Consider the following 18,888-nt stretch of genomic DNA (forward strand, 5'->3'; position numbering starts at 1 on the left):
GTTCAGACCTGGGAGGGCTCCTTGGAGGAGCAAGGAGAGGAGGACCCCCACCCAAAGCAGACCTCCATACTGCCACTGATCCTGAGAGGCATTTGGACCCAGACGTTCAGTCTCCACACCAGTTGCCTGGGTTCCTGGCATGGTTTTGGACCCTCATCACTTCCAGGGCCATAGGAGGAGATGGTGTGCTAGGCAGAACTCCAGGGTGGCTGGTGAAGTGCCCAGCTAGCCACACATGTGTCTACTAGGGAGGAGGGGGAACTTGTTTAAGTACCTGCCTGGATCAGGGCCTGGTTGCAAACCAAAAAAAAGAGGAGCCTCCAGCTCCTATATGAGCTCTCACTTTAAAGTGAGTCTTTGCTGAAGTATCTGCTCCATTTCCCACTGCCTGAACTTGGTAATGGACATCCTGGTTCTTATCACGAACACCACCTATCAGTGTAAGTACTTTAGTGTACTGAACTTAAAAGTATCTTACTTGAAAGGAAGAACACTCTAATTTCATCCACAAGTCAGAGAAGGAGCAGCTACAGGGAGCTTGCTTCCTTACCCCACTTTGCTAAAAAGGACCCTCTGCTCTAACTGTCAACTGCAGAAGCAAAGCAAAGCATGCTCTGACTTCTCCATAGCCAGAGGAGCTTCTGGGTTGTCTGTATGTTAGATTTCTTCCTGGTATGATAATTTGTTGTTGTAAACCACTTTGAGATCAATGTGATTGAATGCCCTGATTCTGTGATGGAGAAATGGAATGCACATCTGGATCTGGGTGAGCTCCAGATGTGGATGGCCATCCAGGCTTGCACAGTGTTGAGGGTCTGTGTATTCCCATTCACTCAAACTCTACATGTCATGCACAACACCATATTGTTGCATATCTATCACAGTAGATCATTTTTTAATGAAGTCAGTGAAGACCCATACGATCCAAAGAGTTCCCCAAGACTATTAGCTAAATTATTTTTTACTGCTTTGTCTTTTTTATTACCTCCTCAGATGAGATACCATCTGAGGGAACAGGTAGATCATGGATGTATTGGCCTTTAATGAGATAGAAACAGTTTAGCAGTTCTATCTCTTTGTAGAGTATTTTAGCAAAGCGGAATGAGAATTAACCAGCCCACCGTCCCCTCGTACAGACTAGCTGAATAACAGCAAAAGAGACAGTCTTCTTTGGTAAAAGTATTAAACATGTTTACTCACAACCCTTCATATGTTCAGGAAATATAGGCTCTAGCTTGGAGAGAAAAGATAGAAGTAGGTAGCAGATTTTAGTTCATGACTGGGATGTTGTGGGAGAGAAAGCCTCCGGAGGTTTCTCTCTCCTGTGGCTTAATGGAGGATATGCAAAAGAGAACAACAACTCTTAACAAAGAAGAGGAAGAGAAGTGGGAAATAACACCTGGTCAACAGGAAGTTACATCACAGTAAACAAGCATAGAGGTGTCCCCAAATTCTAGCTAGACATTTCCCTACTAAAGCATGCAAGCTTGCTTATCCCAACAGGATGAGCTTCCCCATTGCCTTGCTCTCATTCCTTCAGACAAGAGGTTTACAGCTGCTGGGGGAGGGGACAGACAGACTGTTTTTGACTTGCAACCTCCTTGACTCAATATTAGTTATTGCTGTAATGGCCTTATGACCACTGCTCCACAGTATTGAAAATCCATACTCCTTAAGTCTGTTGTCACTGAGAGCAATTAATTTCGTTTATTCTCTGGAGATGGTTCAAAATGAAGAGAGTCTTACTCACGCCCCACATGCAAAGAAAAAAAATCAGCATGCAGAATTGGCTTCCCACTGTGTGTGTGTAGATAAAGTAGCCAGTGTCAAAATTCCAAAGGCAAAGCCCTGGTTTCCTTATCCTGCCAGGCCTTGAGCTATTTTCCATCTAGCCTTATCAACCTAGACATTAACAATATGCCTACAGGGAAATGAGAGAGAAAAAGGTATGCCCACTTTAGTGTTTTATTGACATAAAAAAAATTCTTTACATAAACACAAGGAAATGAAAAGATTTCAGACTTGCTTCTTACATGTCTTAAATATTTGCATATTCCTTGCCCCATTGGGAAGGAAGAGGTAAACACACACATGTGTGCTATTTGCCTGCCCTTAAGGAAGCCGCATGCCTTTGTCCACGTTCAGTTCTTAGCTTATCTCAATAGGGCTGGGAAACAATGCTGCCTGAAATCCTGCAGAGCGGCTGCCAGTCAGTGCAAGCAGTTCTTAGAAAAATGGAGCTGTGCTCTAAATGAGATAGATGCTCTGATTGGCTGCAAAGCAGCTTCCAAAGTTGTGTATGTGACAACTGAGCAAAGACTGAGGAAATTCTCACTTAACCTACATTTGAAACAAGTTTGAAGAAGTAGATTTGCAAGCTTTCGTGAAGAGAGAGTGATTCAGTTAATCATGGTGAGTATCAGTGCTAATTGCTATGATTCTTTCTTGCCTCCTTTTTTCTGAGGGTTAGGAATTGCAAATATCTGCACTTACCACACCCACATCAAAACATTACAACTTACGTTAAGTTGCACGTGCAACAAGGGGGCATGTGCTTGGGCCTAATATCCCTTTTGATGCACACGAGACTTTGGGTGGGTGATTGTGCTAGTTTTGCAGTTAATGGCTGTGACCTCCACAGCTCCATGCCTGAGCAAAAGGAGCAGAACAGATTATGCAATTGAATATGCAGTACATCATTTTTACAGGTAGCAGAATTCAAGCACAGAATCTGGCACAATCTCAGTACAGAATTATGTTCCTTTTTAACACTTTTGTGGTTCTTGCCCACGCAGAATGTACACATCCCGTCGCAGGCATGTGTCCCATAGAGCTGTAAAGTAACATTAGTTCACAGTACAGACAAAGCATTTGGCAGTGAGCCTGAATGGAACTGGTTACCTGTTCAGCCAACAGTGAAGCAAGACTGGAGTAAGCATCTGCGAACTCTGGCCCATACTGAATGGAATCTCTTAGTAGGAGAACAGCTTCTTCCTTCTTCCCCTGGGACCTGTAAGTCATATTGGGGAGTGGGGTGGGGAGACAAGGAAAAAGGCAGCTCTCTTAATAACTTTCTCAGTTCACCTATTGATTAAAGACGCTGTTAACAGACTCGAAAGTGCCTGTCTTCTCTTTTTCAGAAAGGGCTAGATAATTAAATTTTCTTCTATCGAGCGTCTCCTGGGGCAGTATCATATTGCACAGCCTGACAGCACGAAAAGTAGTGGGAACAGTCACTGGATATGTGCTAAGTTTTGTACCTTGGCACCTGCTGATGAAGTTTTCCATAGCCTGCTGGGCAGTACATGCAATCCCCACAAAGCCCTTCTCTTGCTTTTCAGCACTCCTTTCCATTTACTATTGCAGTGGGCAACCCAAACCTCTCAGGGAACCTCGGTAAAGCAGATCGGGCAAGCCTGACGGAAAACACAAGAGACTGCAGGCAAAAGATGAGAATCCGTTTAAGGAACTTAGTGGCTCTCACTCTGAATCATGCAACCCAAGCTTCTCATTTTCTGCCTGGTACTCCAAAGAAAGGGCAGGGGGAGAGGGCATTCTCTCTGCTTCTGACAGTCCACATACACCACTGAAAATCCACATAAACCAGAGATACGTAACTATCTAATTTTACATGCTGGTTCTCTGTAGGGTGTTCCAACTTGCTGTTGCGAGGAAGAGAAGCAAGCTCTCTCTCTCTCTCATGTGTGTGTGTGCATCTGTGTTAAAAATATAGCTGGTCATATCCACACGATGCACTTAAAGCACGTGGCTTTCCCCAAAGAATCATGGGAACTGTAGTTTATTTCCCACAGAGCTATAATTCCCAATTCCCTTAACAGTTCCTAGGATTCTTTGGGAGAAGCCATGTGCTTTAAATGTGCACTAGATACTTTGTTGAGCTAGAGAGCAGATTTCAGCATGGAGAGGGAGCAGAGCTCAATAGTAGAGCAGACATTTTGCATGCACACAGCAAGTTGAAGGTTTAATACCTGGCATCCCCAGTCAAAAAAAAGAACAGGTAGCTGCAGGTGATACGAAAGCCTTTTCTTTGTTCATGGCTCTGAAGGACCACTGCCAGACACCTAACTTCCTAACATGCAATTATGTTAATTAGATGGGACTAATATGTCAGTTTAACAAACACGGGAAGATACCAAACTAAAAATATTTATCCTTTACAAAGAAAAGCAACTTTTTATTTGCTTTTTAAAGTTCATGAAACTCCAGGATCTCACCACAATCATGGTTGCATTTTTTCTACTTTTTGGTTATGGGGAAGAAAAAAAACACCACTTGCTTCAGGCCTCCTACCCTTCCACAAATGAATGGGATTTTCATTATTTTAGTAGCAGAAAAGGCCAGTCACCACACTCACCGCGGATTGCAAAACTTGGTGCCCACTTGACTTATGCAGCCTAATCATTTTGTGCAATTTGGATTTTAAGGATCTAAACCTATTCTGCCCCCCTGCCAAAATATGACCATACCTTAGCAGCATTGCTTTCATTGCTACAACAAAAGGTCACAGGATTATACTGCTTGCCTTGTACTCACAATGTTATGAGACTTAGTATAGAGTCCTGTGCATGTCCCATACACAGGAACAACTTTCATTGAATTTAGTGGGACCCTGCTTCTGAGTAAAGGAGCACAGGATAAGGTTGCCTGACAAAGTATCTGGATTTAGGCCTGATCTACACATGAGGAAAATGAGGTGGTACAATTCTGAAGTGGCAGAATGGATTTCTATCCTGGGCTACAAAATATTTCTGTGTCTGTCCACGTGTTCTACAAAACTCAAAAACTGTTCTGAGCGTGTAAGTAAGGTGATTCAGCTCTTGGCAAATTTGACAGTAGAAGTCAGGTCTGGTAGCAGCAAGCAGCTTCCTTGAGCAGCTGCAGAGGCCTGGCAGGGCTCACAGCTATGCTGACACCTGCCCTGACCCCACTTACCCACTCATATGCACACGCACCAGGTGAATGGTCTGAGCCACTCCTTTAAAGTTCCACAATGTCCCAGAGGGGTGCTACATTGGAGGCATCGTGGAATGTTGAAATGGAGGCTAAGAGTCATCACCTTATCTCAGACCACACCACTGCTGCCCACTAATGCCACCAGATCAGCCTACTTGCATAGGAAGGGCCCACCATAGGGCACAAAGCTGAACCCCTCTCCCAAACCTGGAATCAGACCTCTCTGACATAAAGAATATGCCCAACACTTAATTTGCAGCAATGTTTCCAAACCTTCAATACTTTTGCTACATTTTCAAGCCTACCTCCAAAAACTACGACTAGGAGGTTGTAGGCCAGATGTTGTTAAACTACAACTTCCATCATCCCTGACCACTGGCCATGCTGGCTGGAGTTGATGGGAGCCAGAGGCCAGAAGTTCCCCATCACTGTTGTGGGCCTTTCAGTCCCCAGCCCCTCCTTTAATGCAAGAATGGGGAACCAGTGGTCCGTCAGATGTTGGCTGGTCCCAACTCCCATCAGCCCTGGCCAAAATGACCAATGATCATGGATTATGGGAGCTGGGAGTCCAACAAAATATGGAAATCCACTGGTTTCCCATCCCTGCTTTAATGGAAAAGATAATTCTGGATATCTGGGGTCAAAGCTAGACATTATGGCATACATGCAGTGCTGGTGCCAGGCTATTTTGCACCCTAGGCAAGGCTAACTACTTGCACCCCACCAAAAAAAATTGCTAACTTCAATTTTCAAAAACAGATGTCTTGTAGAAAAAATGAAAAGCACAAAACTTGAAACTGCTAAATTTATATTAGTTGCATTTTTTCCAAGGGTTAAAAAAACTAATCTGTATAAAACTGTGCCCCTCAAAGGTCAGTACTGCGCCCCTCTGAGGTCTGCGCCCTAGGCGGCTGCCTAGTTGGCCTAATGATAGCACCGGCCCTGCATACATGTGACTACTGCTGAAAATGACAGCCCTGTGTCACCTCCTCGCTCTCCTCTATAAGGTCATATAATAAAAAAATATGCATAATGTGACATCATCACACTTCAAATTTCCTTGCTTCTTCACGTTTTATATTACTATAGAAATTACTGTGGGGCAGACACAGGACAGCTGCTTTTGACAGGAGTCAGGTGTCTCTTGTGTCCTAGCCTACACCTACAGATGCTATTTCCTGCCCAGCCACGCAAATAAATCAATTTATGCTTTCTTCCTTAGAGCTCACTGCATGTAAATCTGAAAGCAAAGCAAAACACGTTGAAAGTCATACACTGCCAATTGCAAATCTTTAACCTGGGGGGGGAAAGCTTGAGGTCTCAGATGTACACGCCAACCTTAGCTAAGAGCTCCAGGCACTGGTAGATGTTGACATATTGAGAAGGTAGGTGAAAGTAGACAGGTCCAAAACTCGTTCACGTAATGACAAACCATCGTTTATTCTTACAACCTAATACAACTTGTATAATTCTGGTAACTTCTAACTCTACAAGGACCCAATGTATGATGCCTATCTTATTCTGACTTTCCACCTACTTGTGTTATCACTGTCCATTAACTCCACTGGTTTTCTATTAAAAAATTCAGCCACAAATATTTGACTTCAAAATTGAAGTCCCCGAGAAGGGCAAACTACAGATTGCTTAGTGAGACCTGGGCCTCCCATGAATCAGCAGGCCTCTGTTCAACAAACGAAAAGTTCCATGAGAAGCCCTGATTAAGGAGCACACACGCCCTCTGAGAGCTATTAGCTTTAGTGCCTTGGAATAAAGTCACTTACTAGTAGTCTCTCTCTTTCTACTTCTGATTCCCAAATCTATAAAACCAGCACAGGGCATGGTAAGCGCGAACAAACGCTTTTTTCATGTTTGAGGTTGCCATAGTGAAAGGTGGGGATATAAATATGAAGAGAAGAGTATGATTAAGCTAAATAAAACACAAGGAAATAAGTGGAAGGAAATTATGCCACTTCTGTCACGGCCTGCCCACACCACCTTCTTGGCAGCTCATGACTGAAAAGCACAATATGGCATCGGCCTTGCTACAGACTGGCTCCCAGTCCGTGTCCAGGGAGACTTTCTAGAGGTACACGTTAGATGCAGATTCTCATAAACCCTAACAGGTGCGTTTTGTAAAATGGGCAGGGAAGCCATTTGGGTGATAAGTAAGGGTGGGTGAATCTGTTGATTTCAGTTTCTCTCCATATCTCATTTTTCTATTCTAAAATTCAGTCGTCCACATTTCCACATCACTTTGGGCATTTTTAAAAAGGAAGCCCTCATGAAAATTCATCAGCATTTTAGTTTAGTTTCTCCTAATATGCAAGTCTGTATGCAATTTTGCCCAATATCCACATTTTTTGCAAAGCAATTTCCCCTAAAATAATGCATCTTTGTTATTTTCACTAGCACATGCATTTTTATGGACACTTTACCCAAGTATGTGCATTTTTATACACATTACTTGGTGGGAGAACTCCAAAATTCAGAGAACTGAGAATTTTGAAGGATGGCTAATTGTGGTTCACCTTTACATATGTGTTGCAAATCAGGTGGGCTCACCTTTAAATGCAAACTGAATCCAATTTCTCCCTTATCTCTAGTTGTAAAGCACCCCGCTCCCCATCCACTTCTCCGCTCTGTTTTATTTCCCTTTACAATAAAAACATCTGCCTCAGCTTTATTGCACACATTTGCATGTAATGCGTAGTTTTCCCCTCAGACACCAGAAAGGGAGGCTGAAGCACAAAAGGGGATTTTACTCTTTGAGGGCCGATTCCCAAATTGTATGTTTAAGGCACTGAAATGCACCCACATTTTAAAATGCAATAGAGGAACAGTTTATATACCTGCTGCTTCCAAGAAACACCAGCACATACAATGAAGATCAAGCACTGTCTTGCCTTTCTTAGCAGTCAACCTGTGGACATAGACTCTTCCCATACCTACTTTCAAGAAAGACACAGCTATTCTGGAGCAGGTCTTTGCATCTCCTGCTTCCAATGTATCATATGGAAAGAGGCCACAGCACAGTAGTAATCTGCTTTGCATGCACAAGGTCCCAGGTTCAAACCCTGGCATCACCAGTTGAAAGGATCCAGCAGAAGATGGATGCACATATATTGCAACCTGCTATAGGCAGCTTCCCATGTGGTTTGGGTTGAACCATAGTATCATAGAGTTGGAAGAGGCCTATAAGATCCAACTCCCAACTCAATGCAGGAATCCAAATTAAAGCATACCAAACATGTGGCTGTCCAGCTGCCTCTTGAAGGCCTCCAGTGTTGGAGAGCCCACCACCCCCCTAGGAAATTGGTTCCATTGTCGTATGGCTCTAACAGTTAGGACGTTTTTCCTGATGTTCAGTTGAAATCTGGCTTCCTGCAACTTGAGCCCATCATTCCGTATCCTGCACTCTGGGACGATCAAGAAGAGATCCTGGCCCTCCTCTGTGTGGCAACCTTTGAAGTACTTGAACAGTGCTATTATATCTCCCCTCAGATTTCTCTTCTCAAGGCTAAACATGCCCAGTTCTCTCAGTCTCTCCTCAGAGGGCTTTGAGCATCAGGAAAACTAACTGTTACAGTGGTACAACAATGGAACCAATTCCCTAGGGAGGTGGTGGGCTCTCCAACACTGAATTCAAGAGGCAGCTGGACAGCCACCTGTAGGGTATGCTTTAATTTGGATTCCTGTGTTGAGCAGCAGGTTGGACTCGACAGACTTGTAGGCCCCTTCCAACTCTATGATTCTATTCTATGATTCTATGATTAGGGGACAGGGAACAAAGCCCTAGGAGGAGTGACTGAAAGAAATGGGCATGTTTAGCCTTGAGAAAAGACTGAGGGGAGATATGACAGCAGTAAAGGTTGTCACACAGAGGAGGGCCAGGATTTCTTCTCAATCATTCCAAAGTGCAGGACACGGAATAATGGGCTCAAGTTGCAGGAAGCCAGATTTCAACTGAACATCAGGAGAAACGTCCTAACTGTTAGGGCAGTACAACAATGGAACCAACTACTTAGGGAGATGGTGGGTCTCCAACAATGGAGGCATTCAAGAGGCAGCTGGACAGCCACGTTTGGTATGCTTTAATTTGGATTCCTGCATTGCATAGGGGGTTGGACTTGATGGCCTTATAGGCCCCTTCCAACTCTATGATTCATACAGTGGAGTCAAATGAATCTATGGAGAGTATAGGATTCTAGGAGATAATAGAATTCAGAAGGAGTGTCATGTGGCCAGGGATTTCTCTTTCTCTCTCTCTCACACACACATGTGGTGTGTATGTGTTACTACAAAGGGTACTGGCTTAAAAAGATCCTGTCAGCAGTACTGCCAAAAGAGATGCCTCTACCAAGTGTTTCATTCTGAGATAATCTGGTCCGTCAGCTCACAGAAGCTGAGAAAGAGAGCTAGCAGAGCTGAAATACTCTTCAGTGTAAATGGTTTTGAAGGCAAAAAATATAAACTCTTTCAACAAGCCTTTTAAGTTGAGACCTTGTCCCAGTCTACTTCTGTGTTGGAATTGCTTTTTAATATGCTTTTAAACCTTTAAAAAAAAACTTCAAAGCTTTAAAAAATGTTTTTAAAGTTGTTTTGTTTTGATGTATTTTAATGTCTGTTTTTATGATGTTTTAAAGTGTTTTTAGTGCTTTGTTTGCCACCCTGGGCTCCTGCTGGGAGGAAGGGCAGGATATAAATCAAATAAATAATAATAAAATAAAATTGCTCAAATACCTGCCTGGGATATCCTGACTACTTCTTCAAAAAGAGCACAGCCAAGAGATTTCATTTTGCCCCTAGGCCACTCAGCTTTTGCCTTGACACACTCAAGTGTCTTATTATCTTCTCTCATGTGCAGACAGGCAGGCCATGGCAAAAAATAGGCTCAGCTCTGTTTTATTCCTGCAGCGATACATTCGTGTTCAAGTTGCACTGGAACAAGGTCAACATGCAAAGTTCCTCCAAAAGTTTATAATTTCCTGCTGCTATATTCCGCTTTCAGAGAGCAGCACCACTCCATGAAAAATCCTGATTAAGAAAAAAAAACTATATTCATCTATCTTTTCATGCTTACATTTCATCATTGCTAGCATTTACATAATACCTCCACCTGGCTCCTTTCTGTGCAGTGTTTACCAACATGTTGGCGCTCTTCTGTGCATTGACAGCACACTGTAGAAAGCAATCTCAAGGTGAATGAACATATGGTGGTGTCAAGATCATTTCTGTGTGGTGATGAAGCAATGCAAAGGGGGGGAGCATATGAGCACCACTTAAAAAGAATCTTGATGCAATCATATGTACGCCTGATCAAAGGCAGCCACCGAGATCACATCACTCCAGTGCTGAAGGAGTTGCACTGGTTGCCGGTTATTTTCCAGGCCCAATTTAAGGTGTTGGTTTTGACCTTTAAAACCCTATACAGTCTTGGCCCAGTTAACCTGAAAGAGCGCCTCCAGCCTCATCAAGGATGCCGCGAAACAAGATCAGCCTCAAAAGGCCTCCTCTCTATCCCACCAGTTAAAACAGCTAGACTGGTGAGGACTAGGGAGAGGGCTTTTTCTATTGTGGCTCCCACTCTGTGGAATTCCCTCCCAAACGATCTCCGTCACGCCCCCGCTATGATGAGCTTCCACCGGGCCTTGAAGACCTGGCTCTTCAGACAAGCTTTTGGGGTGGGTTAGGTTTTTTATATTGTTGAGATTTTAATGTTTTAGTGTATTTGTATGTTTTTATTCTGTACGTCGCCCAGAGTGGCTGGACAACCAGCCAGATGGGTGACTAATACATCTAATAAATAAATAAACAAACAAACAAACAAACAAATAAATTAATAAATACGATTACATCAAGACCAGAGATGGGCAATGCTTCTCCAGGTTGTGTTGAGCTGAAGGAGAAACAAGGTGAGCTATTTTCAAGCCAATCTGAAATTGACACAGACCTCAAGAGCTGCAAAAGAACCCTTGATCCCCCAAACCCCTCCCTCTCTCCTTTAAATAACACTTTCCCAGTTGGGGCAGCAGCTCTCCAGATCCAGAAAGAGGGATGGAGGGCGGTTTCTCACTTGTCCTCCTCTCTGTTGTCTTGGTAGCATTTGAGGATCAAAAGACCCTCATGGAGCTTTGAGGAATGTACTTTTCCCAAGGGCTACGGATACTGCAGTTCCTAGGGTACAGATGGGTGCTAGGTGCGCTACACATGCCTGGCCATCTCCCATTTGAGACTGGAGCTGTCTCAAAGCCTGCAATTAAAAGATGCCGAACACAGGAGAAGATAGAGGAAACAGAAGCAGCAGTGTAATCAGGGAAAACAGAGGGAGGCACGAAAGGTGTGTGGGGGGGGTCCTGAGAATCATGGGCAGAGAAAACAGGACATTAGCAGTCTCAGTGAAGAGATTGAGAAGCAGTGATTGCTAGGACTAAGGGACTGGGACTGAATGATGTGTGGGCATCAGACAGATCAGCTACTTTTTTTTCTTATTAAAAATAAGGCTGAATCTGCACATGTACCACAGTGAGAAAGGAATGAGATGGTAGAATGAGCTGCACCACTTCAGGCTGCAGGTGGAGGTTTTTTGTTTTTTAAATTAAGCTATATAGTAATACTTCAGTTAACAAATCTTCCAGGAAAGAAGCTCCTTTTAACAAAGTCTTTTCTTGGTGCAGGCGTGGGGTGTGTGTGTCACACATTCTGACATTGTCAGAATGTGGCTCCTTGTCCACTGGACTGTGGCTGTTGCAGGCCACTCTCTCACACGTGGCTGGAATGGCACTCCTCGCCATGTGGCACAGGCACCTCCACAGTAAACAGTGCTTCAGGTGCCCTGGAAGCGCTGTTTACTGCAGATGCGTCTGCTTGAGTATAGGGGTGGGAGACAGAGAGACAGAGAGAGACACACAGAGAGAGAGAGAGAGACAGACAGAGAGAGAGAGAGAGAGAGAGAGAGAGAGAGAGGAGACACACACACCAAGGACAGGGTGGTGATGGTGGCTGTGCCTTGCCTGCCTGCGCAAGTTTAAGGACAGAACTGTGCTCAAAGTTTTAGATTGCTATAGCACGATGCTACATGACAAAAGAAAAAAGGCAAGGCAGGCATCCCTGGACGCGTTTGGGAAGAAGCCTTCAAGAAATGAAAGAAAGAAGCCTTTTATTTCAGACATGCATACTGTTAATTTTGAATAAAAAGTTTGCTGAAATATACTGAACTGCTATCCCTATTCTTTCCATGTTATTTCTACCTCTGGTACTAAAGTTTCTGTTAAAGAAGTAATGTCCAGGAACGCATGTACTTTCCTAACTGAGGTATTACTGTATAAAACAATTCCCTGCCAAGCAGAAAACTAGCACAGCAAGGAGAAGGTTGGGCTACAACCACTTTTCCATATGTCAGATGTGGGGAACCTTTGGCCCTCCAGACGTTGCTGAACTACAACTCCCATCATCCATAGCCATTGGCCATGCTTGCTGGGGCTGATGGGAGTTGTAGTTCAGCAATGTCTGGAGGGCCAAAGGTTCCCCACACCTGCCTTCCTACTTCTGAGTTATAATTACTTTTTTTTTTTTTTTTTACAAAAAGCAACACTCAAAGCTAGGATCTCTCCACCTGGACCCTCAGATAATAAACGTCCTCTCTACCACATTCTGCTGCATGTATTGATCTGGCTGAAGGTAAGGAGAAAGAAACACAATCAGTGTTACTTTACACTTTCAACTGTGTACTGAAACACTGCTCAGACTTTAATGACCACTCATGCATACAGGTCCTGTTTCTCCTGAGCATCCCATCTCTACTAAAAATACATCAGAGCAATGCCTTTTTATTTTACATTGGCATAACTTTTTGCACTGATACTTTCTCCCGCCCCACCCCCAGCCCTTTATTAAATATAGTCAACAAGAAAATGATGACACAAGTTTTCTTAAGAAAGCTGAAAACAAAGCCAAGGATTTATTACATGCTTCCTATCTAAATGCAGTATCTAGTCCATTGATGGGCCCTATAGCTAAAATGGAAAACTCTAAGTGGTTTTGTTTTCTTCGCAAGATGAAAAATATGGATAGCCAGACATATTTTATCCTGTAAGCTCTGAAACAAATGTACTGATTACAGTGCAACTCTCTCTGGAAACACAGATCATTGTGACTGATTATTATCAGAGTACATATGGGAGCCGAGTATACAAAAGTTAATGACAAAAAACCTCCCTCAGTTCTTAAATTCCAAGTTGTCTAAATTCCATATTGATGTCAAAAATTAATGATATGCTTACCAAACTGTTTGGGATGTCCTCAGATAGCAATGTGGTTATATTCATATTGTATATGTTCTAGCCAACTATTCTTTTGTTAAGCGCAGAGCTGGGAAACCTGTGATCCTCCAGATGTTGCTGGACACCAGCTCCCTGAGGACTGGCCATGCTGGCTGGAGCTGATGAGAGCTGGAGTTCAGCAACATCTGGAGGGCCATAGGTTCCTCATCCCTGTTTAAGTGGATTGCCTAAAATGTTCAGCCAACGCAAATAAATGGTGAGAAGCAGCTAGGAATCTCCATGTGTACTACATAATGAGTTTCCGTCGGACCTTGAAAACCTGGCTCTTCAGGCAGGCCTTTGAGGTGGGTTAGGTTTCAGTGTTATTGTTGGAATTTTAAGGTTTTAATGTGAATTGTATGTTTTATGTTGTGCATCGCCCAGAGTGGCTGGAGAACCAGCCAGATGGGCGACTAATAAATTTAATAAATAAAATAAAGAAATGTTTGAATGACAGCTTGGGAAAGTGACACCCCTCCAGCTGAGAGAGGGAGAGAGAGAGAGAGAGCACACATGCGCTAGTGAGTGTACACACACATTTTGCGTTTTGGAAAAGGGAGGGGGAGAAAGAGGGCTGTGAATCAGCTGAAGGCACCTTGGGGGTGTTGGGCTTCTCTCTATGGATCTGATGCGAGGAAGCAGATCTGCTGACTCCTAGAAGTGCTTGCAGTTTGTCTCCGCTTATGCTGTTCTTGTATATTTGTATATTACAACACAAAGCTAAGCCTCCAGTGCTCTTTCTTCCGAAGGAAGGCAAACCTAGGTAGTTCTGCTCCTGAAACGTCTTGCATTCTGGGGGAATGGAGAGCATGCAACAGTATATTTGCAATTGTCCTGGCTTATTTACTATTATTCCAAATATAGTAAGTGTGCAAATGCTTGCCTTTCTCTTATGATGCTTAGCAGTTACATTATGAAATGGATGTAAGTATATGATAATCTCCTAGAAGTATGCAGTGAAGATAAAAAGAGTAGGGCTGACCTTTTTTGGGGTAGTGAGGAACAGTGTAATACCAGGACACACTAATGCTTCTGAACTATGCTGCTGACTAGAGATAAAAGAAAGCAAATATAAGGAAACCTCTGCCAGGTGCAGCCAGAGCCAGATATTGGAAAGCTCCAGATCTATGTTCTGCTGCCTTTGTGATGAATCACCTGGTACTGCAACTGGAAAGATTCTGGGGAATATGACATCCTCTCAAGCAAGCCAGACCTGACTTGAAGTTGTGGGGATATATTTTCAGTGTTAAACCTAAAGGTTTAATGAGACCATAACCTACTTGAGCAGATTCCCAAGATTGAAGAGAGCTCGATTGTGCTGTGGATTTAGCTGGAGGGCTCTGCTGTAGTACTCCTTTGCCTCTGCCAGGTCTTTGGTCAATGTCCCAAGGTTGTTCAGGGCACTTGCATGACGAGGGTACAACCTGCGGGAAAAACAAGGAAACAGATCATCTTGCTGTAAATAAAGGAAACCATCAAAGCTATTTCAACACTCTCTCACTCTTGCAAGCCCTAAAGCTATTTCAGACTCAGTTATTTTCCTTCACTGCAATCCTATGCATATTTCCATCGAAGTAAATCCCACTGTGTTCAATGGAGCTTAATAAGAGGTAAGTGTGCACAGGATAGCAGCCATTATATGCAAGCATATGAGTGAGGATAATGGAGAATTCTATATATCCACACATATAAACATAGATATAAGAAGACATATGATTATGAAATATAAGGAAAATCACAAGGAACTAAGCAATAAACCCACAGGCCTTTTTGGAGACCCCAAAATCCAGTAACCCTAAATCTTAGCATTAAATTCAGGCCTGTAAGCTAGGCCTGTTGCTGGCAGGCAATGGTCAAGTTCACCTCACTGTGAACTCCTTGCGATTGCCAGGAATAGGCTTGTTCATGACTGACCTTAATTAATGATTATATTGTTTAGAAGCAATGAGCATATAACTTATGATTGATATATTATACCGTTTGATCCTGGGAAACTATTAGTGAACATTCTGTACAGCAAGGGTCCTGACTAGTGGAAAAACTTTGTAACAAGTATCAAAGGTAGAAATGAGAGAAACGTTGAGGTTTAATACTGATTTCTAACATAAGCCTGTGTGTTCAATTGCAATTTTAATACGTAGAATACAACTTTGTGAGTTTTCACGGTGAAAAGGTATTCTGAGATGGTTTGCTTTTTCCATTTCCCTGAGGCTGGGAGATAGTGGCTGACTGTGTGATCTTCAGTCATAGTCCAGCATTGTAACCATAACCCCTTCTCTTTAGCTATGTATTTTTAAGAGGAATGGGATTTCTAAGAAAATATAAGGAGTAAGAACCCCTATAGCAGGTAATAGAACTGTGGTGCTCATGAACTTTCAGCCACCCTAAGTTGAGGCAAACTCAACCCAGCATTGTTAATATCCCCAGGTTATCTCCCTTGTTTGTAAGCTCTTCTCTCAACTTTAACACAGTCTGCTTCCACAGAATTTGATTTGTCTTTCCCCAGTTTGCGTACCCTGTATGGGGTGGTAGCTGGCGGGTTGTTTGCTGTTGTTAACTTTGCCTACCCCTCCAATTGTAGAATGTAGTGTATGTTGGTAACTGTTTTCAACTGGTCTGAAAACGAATTAGTCTTGGAGGGCAGCCAAACAATGGTGATATTAATAAGATGGACAGAATATTGGAATAAGAAATAGAATTACCTAATGCTGTCTGATTGGTTTGGAAAGATTGCAGAGAGGAGGAACTGTTGTGTTATGTGGGAAGGAACTTGTTTGATTGGTGTAAGGATAACACACATGAATTTAGTACAGTATAAAAGTTCCATGCAGACTGTGCTGCACTGCAGTCCTCTCCAGACTCTCTGAGAGGCTGACCCTGCATATGCTTGCAAATAATAAAGGCCTACCAAGCCTGCGTCTTCAAATTTCTTCAAGGAATCCTAGTCAAAGATCCCAAAGGAGAAAATTCTCCATCAAGGAAGGCAAGCGCATCAAGAACTGCTTTAAAGGGTACTTGAGGCAGGTAAGTAGTTTTTTCCAAGACAGGTTACTATTTCTTTAAGGGGTGTGAGGTAGGCACAAGTACAGTGCCACAGGTGCAGCTTCTCCATTGCTGGCTTTAGGATTGGGGGGGGTGTTGTCTTTGGATAAGACTGCCCAAGATGGACATTAATTTAGATGGCTTTTAAAGGAGGTGTGGTAAATTCATGGAGGGTAAAGTTACCAATGGCTACTAGTCTTGATGGCTGTTTACTATCTCCAGTCATGGCTGGTGCCCATTGGGAATGGTAGGGCAGCAGGAAGAGAACCTAACAGTAAATGGAGCCAGAGCCAATGCCAGTCAGAGCCAACTCATTCTGGTTATCTTCCCATCTTCTTCCCTGCTAAGTTCTACAGGGGCAACACTGTTAGAAGGAGGAAGATGAGAAGCACGACGGACGGACGGACGGACGGACGGACGGACGGACAGAAGGAAGGAAGGAAGGAAGGAAGGAAGGAAGGAAGGAAGGAAGGAAGGAAGGAAGGAAGGAAAAGGGCAGGCATCTAGGGGCTGGTTGAGGGCAGACTGAGGTTAGTGGGGAAAGGCCCCATTCACCATAATAGACCAGCCTGCACTGCCAGGTTGAGAGGCAGCATGCCTCTGAATACCAGTTGATGGGAAGCAACAGCAGAAGACTACCACTGCCTGCCTGTGGGCTTCCCATAGGCATCTGGTTGGCCATTGGCCACAGTGGGAAGCAGGATGCTTGACTAATCAGCCTTTGTTCTGATCCAACAGGGCTCTTCTTATGGCCTCAGATGTCTCCTCCTCACCCCTCCACCATCTCAACTGAGTGATGTTCTCAGTGTGCCCTCTTCCTCTGGACCTGATCCACCCAGCCACCGAGAGAGAGAGAAGGCACTCAGTCTTGTCAGTGTTTGCATGCTCAGAGAAGATGGGTGAACAGGCAGCAAAATCAAAGAGGTGAAACAGCAAGACCAGGAGGCTCCAGGGTTGGCTAGTATTGACCACTAGGCATGCTGGTTGGAGCTGTTGGGAATTATAGTCCAAAACATCTGGAAGGCATAAGGTTGGGGAAATCTTCCCTTTGACTGGAGCTTGCCAAGGGATTACTGGGGCTCCATTCTTCTTCCACTTTACCTTTTGAAGGGCGGGGAGGTTCTGCCTGAAGTGATTTTTGCATCCCAATGAAGGGACAGGATATAGGCTTTGTTCTAATCTAGAGCTCAGAGTTTGAAAGGAGAGAAAGCCTGCTTGCATTTAATCCTGTTGGCTTTTCTTTATGAAATACAGCCTCCCTATTCCGAGTCTCTCTAAAAAAAACACATGCGCGGGCACACACACAACAGTATATATGTCACCAGTAATGGCAACCATCTGCAAGCAATATCTTTTTTTCTATGTATCTCATTAGATACAAAGTCCTCTTCGCTTCACCTAATCAAGTGCCAAGTGCTGCATTATTTATGAAAGAAAGCTGAATTTCATTAAAACGCTCACTGGGGCATCCAGTTTTTCTTTTTCTTTAAAAGAAATCAATTTCCCCATCTTTTTGAAATCCTAGGCATTTGCATTAAGAATCTCCTCTCCTTCATAATTATCGCAAAGGGCTTGAAACGGTGCAATTCATTATGCCCCTGGAAAAAGAAATGGAAGTAATACTTTAAATCAGATTCAGCTTTGATTTCTGTACAAAAGAGAAGCAGGATGTTTTCTTGGGGCAAAATGAATTATTCAGAAGACTCCCTCAACATTGCCACTGCAATTGTCAGGATAAATTTAGGCAGTCTGGCCTTGAACTGTTACAGGTATACACTGCACAAAAACTTCCATTATCAATTATAGTGTCCTCCCTATCCCACCATTACCGTTAGGCTGTCCTTATTCTCAACAAGTACATGATACAAGAAGCCTCTTTGACTGCCAAAGAACGGCAAATTGTAGCTTCAACACAAAAAGATGTCACACAGAAGACAGAAATGGATTTTCAATTTTTAGAGTACGGTTAACCGCTCGACTATCTGAGGCACTTAAGGTGTCTGTAAACATTCTTGAGTCCTGATTCTTGTTTGACATCTCGGCTACTTTGGTGGCAGCAAGACGATTCCAAAATCAACCAGGATGGAAGGAGGAGCTTGTTGCCATGGATACCATCTATAACCCAGCGAGCATGTTAATTCGCTTTTGATTCAAGTGTTGGGAAGTATTGGGAAGTGTTGACAGTGCTGCCAAGAGAAAGAACTGTGGAACTGACCCAGTTCTAAAGGAGCTCCGAATTTAGGCACAGATCTCAGGCCAAGGCAAGGGCATAAGTTCAAAAGGGCCTTTTATGAGGCTGCTAATTCTAGCAGCAATCAAGTACAGTAGTTTAGGCAGGAACCTGGGCTGAGGCAGTATCTGCAGCTGGTCTGTAGAGAAGGGCAGAAACACAGGATAGGCACAGAGTGGAGTGGAACAATAATCTGGTATAGCTAGGGAGGTCAAAATAACTCAAGTAGGAGTTTGCAAAAAGGAGATGTCAAGCTCCCACAAGCAAGGAATTTAGGAGAACCGCTACCCTTCCTCCAATAAGCTGCCACTTTACTTTATCACT

At 43.5% G+C, this 18,888-nt stretch overlaps 1 protein-coding gene across 2 annotated transcripts in view; it reads right to left on the bottom strand.

The window, feature by feature from the left end:
* Positions 1-18,888, bottom strand: part of TMTC1 (transmembrane O-mannosyltransferase targeting cadherins 1) — a 228,684-nt gene that overhangs the window by 29,086 nt on the left and 180,710 nt on the right. For both annotated transcript variants that reach the window (XM_061638680.1, XM_061638681.1), the window contains 2 exons: positions 14,573-14,716; positions 2,902-3,010 (listed from right to left, as the gene is read on the bottom strand). In XM_061638680.1, coding sequence (XP_061494664.1) covers positions 2,902-3,010; positions 14,573-14,716 — 253 coding nt within the window. The remainder of the gene's footprint in view (positions 1-2,901; positions 3,011-14,572; positions 14,717-18,888) is intronic.

This window comes from Rhineura floridana, chromosome 8 (assembly GCF_030035675.1).
Source record: "Rhineura floridana isolate rRhiFlo1 chromosome 8, rRhiFlo1.hap2, whole genome shotgun sequence".
NCBI lineage: Eukaryota > Metazoa > Chordata > Lepidosauria > Squamata > Rhineuridae > Rhineura > Rhineura floridana.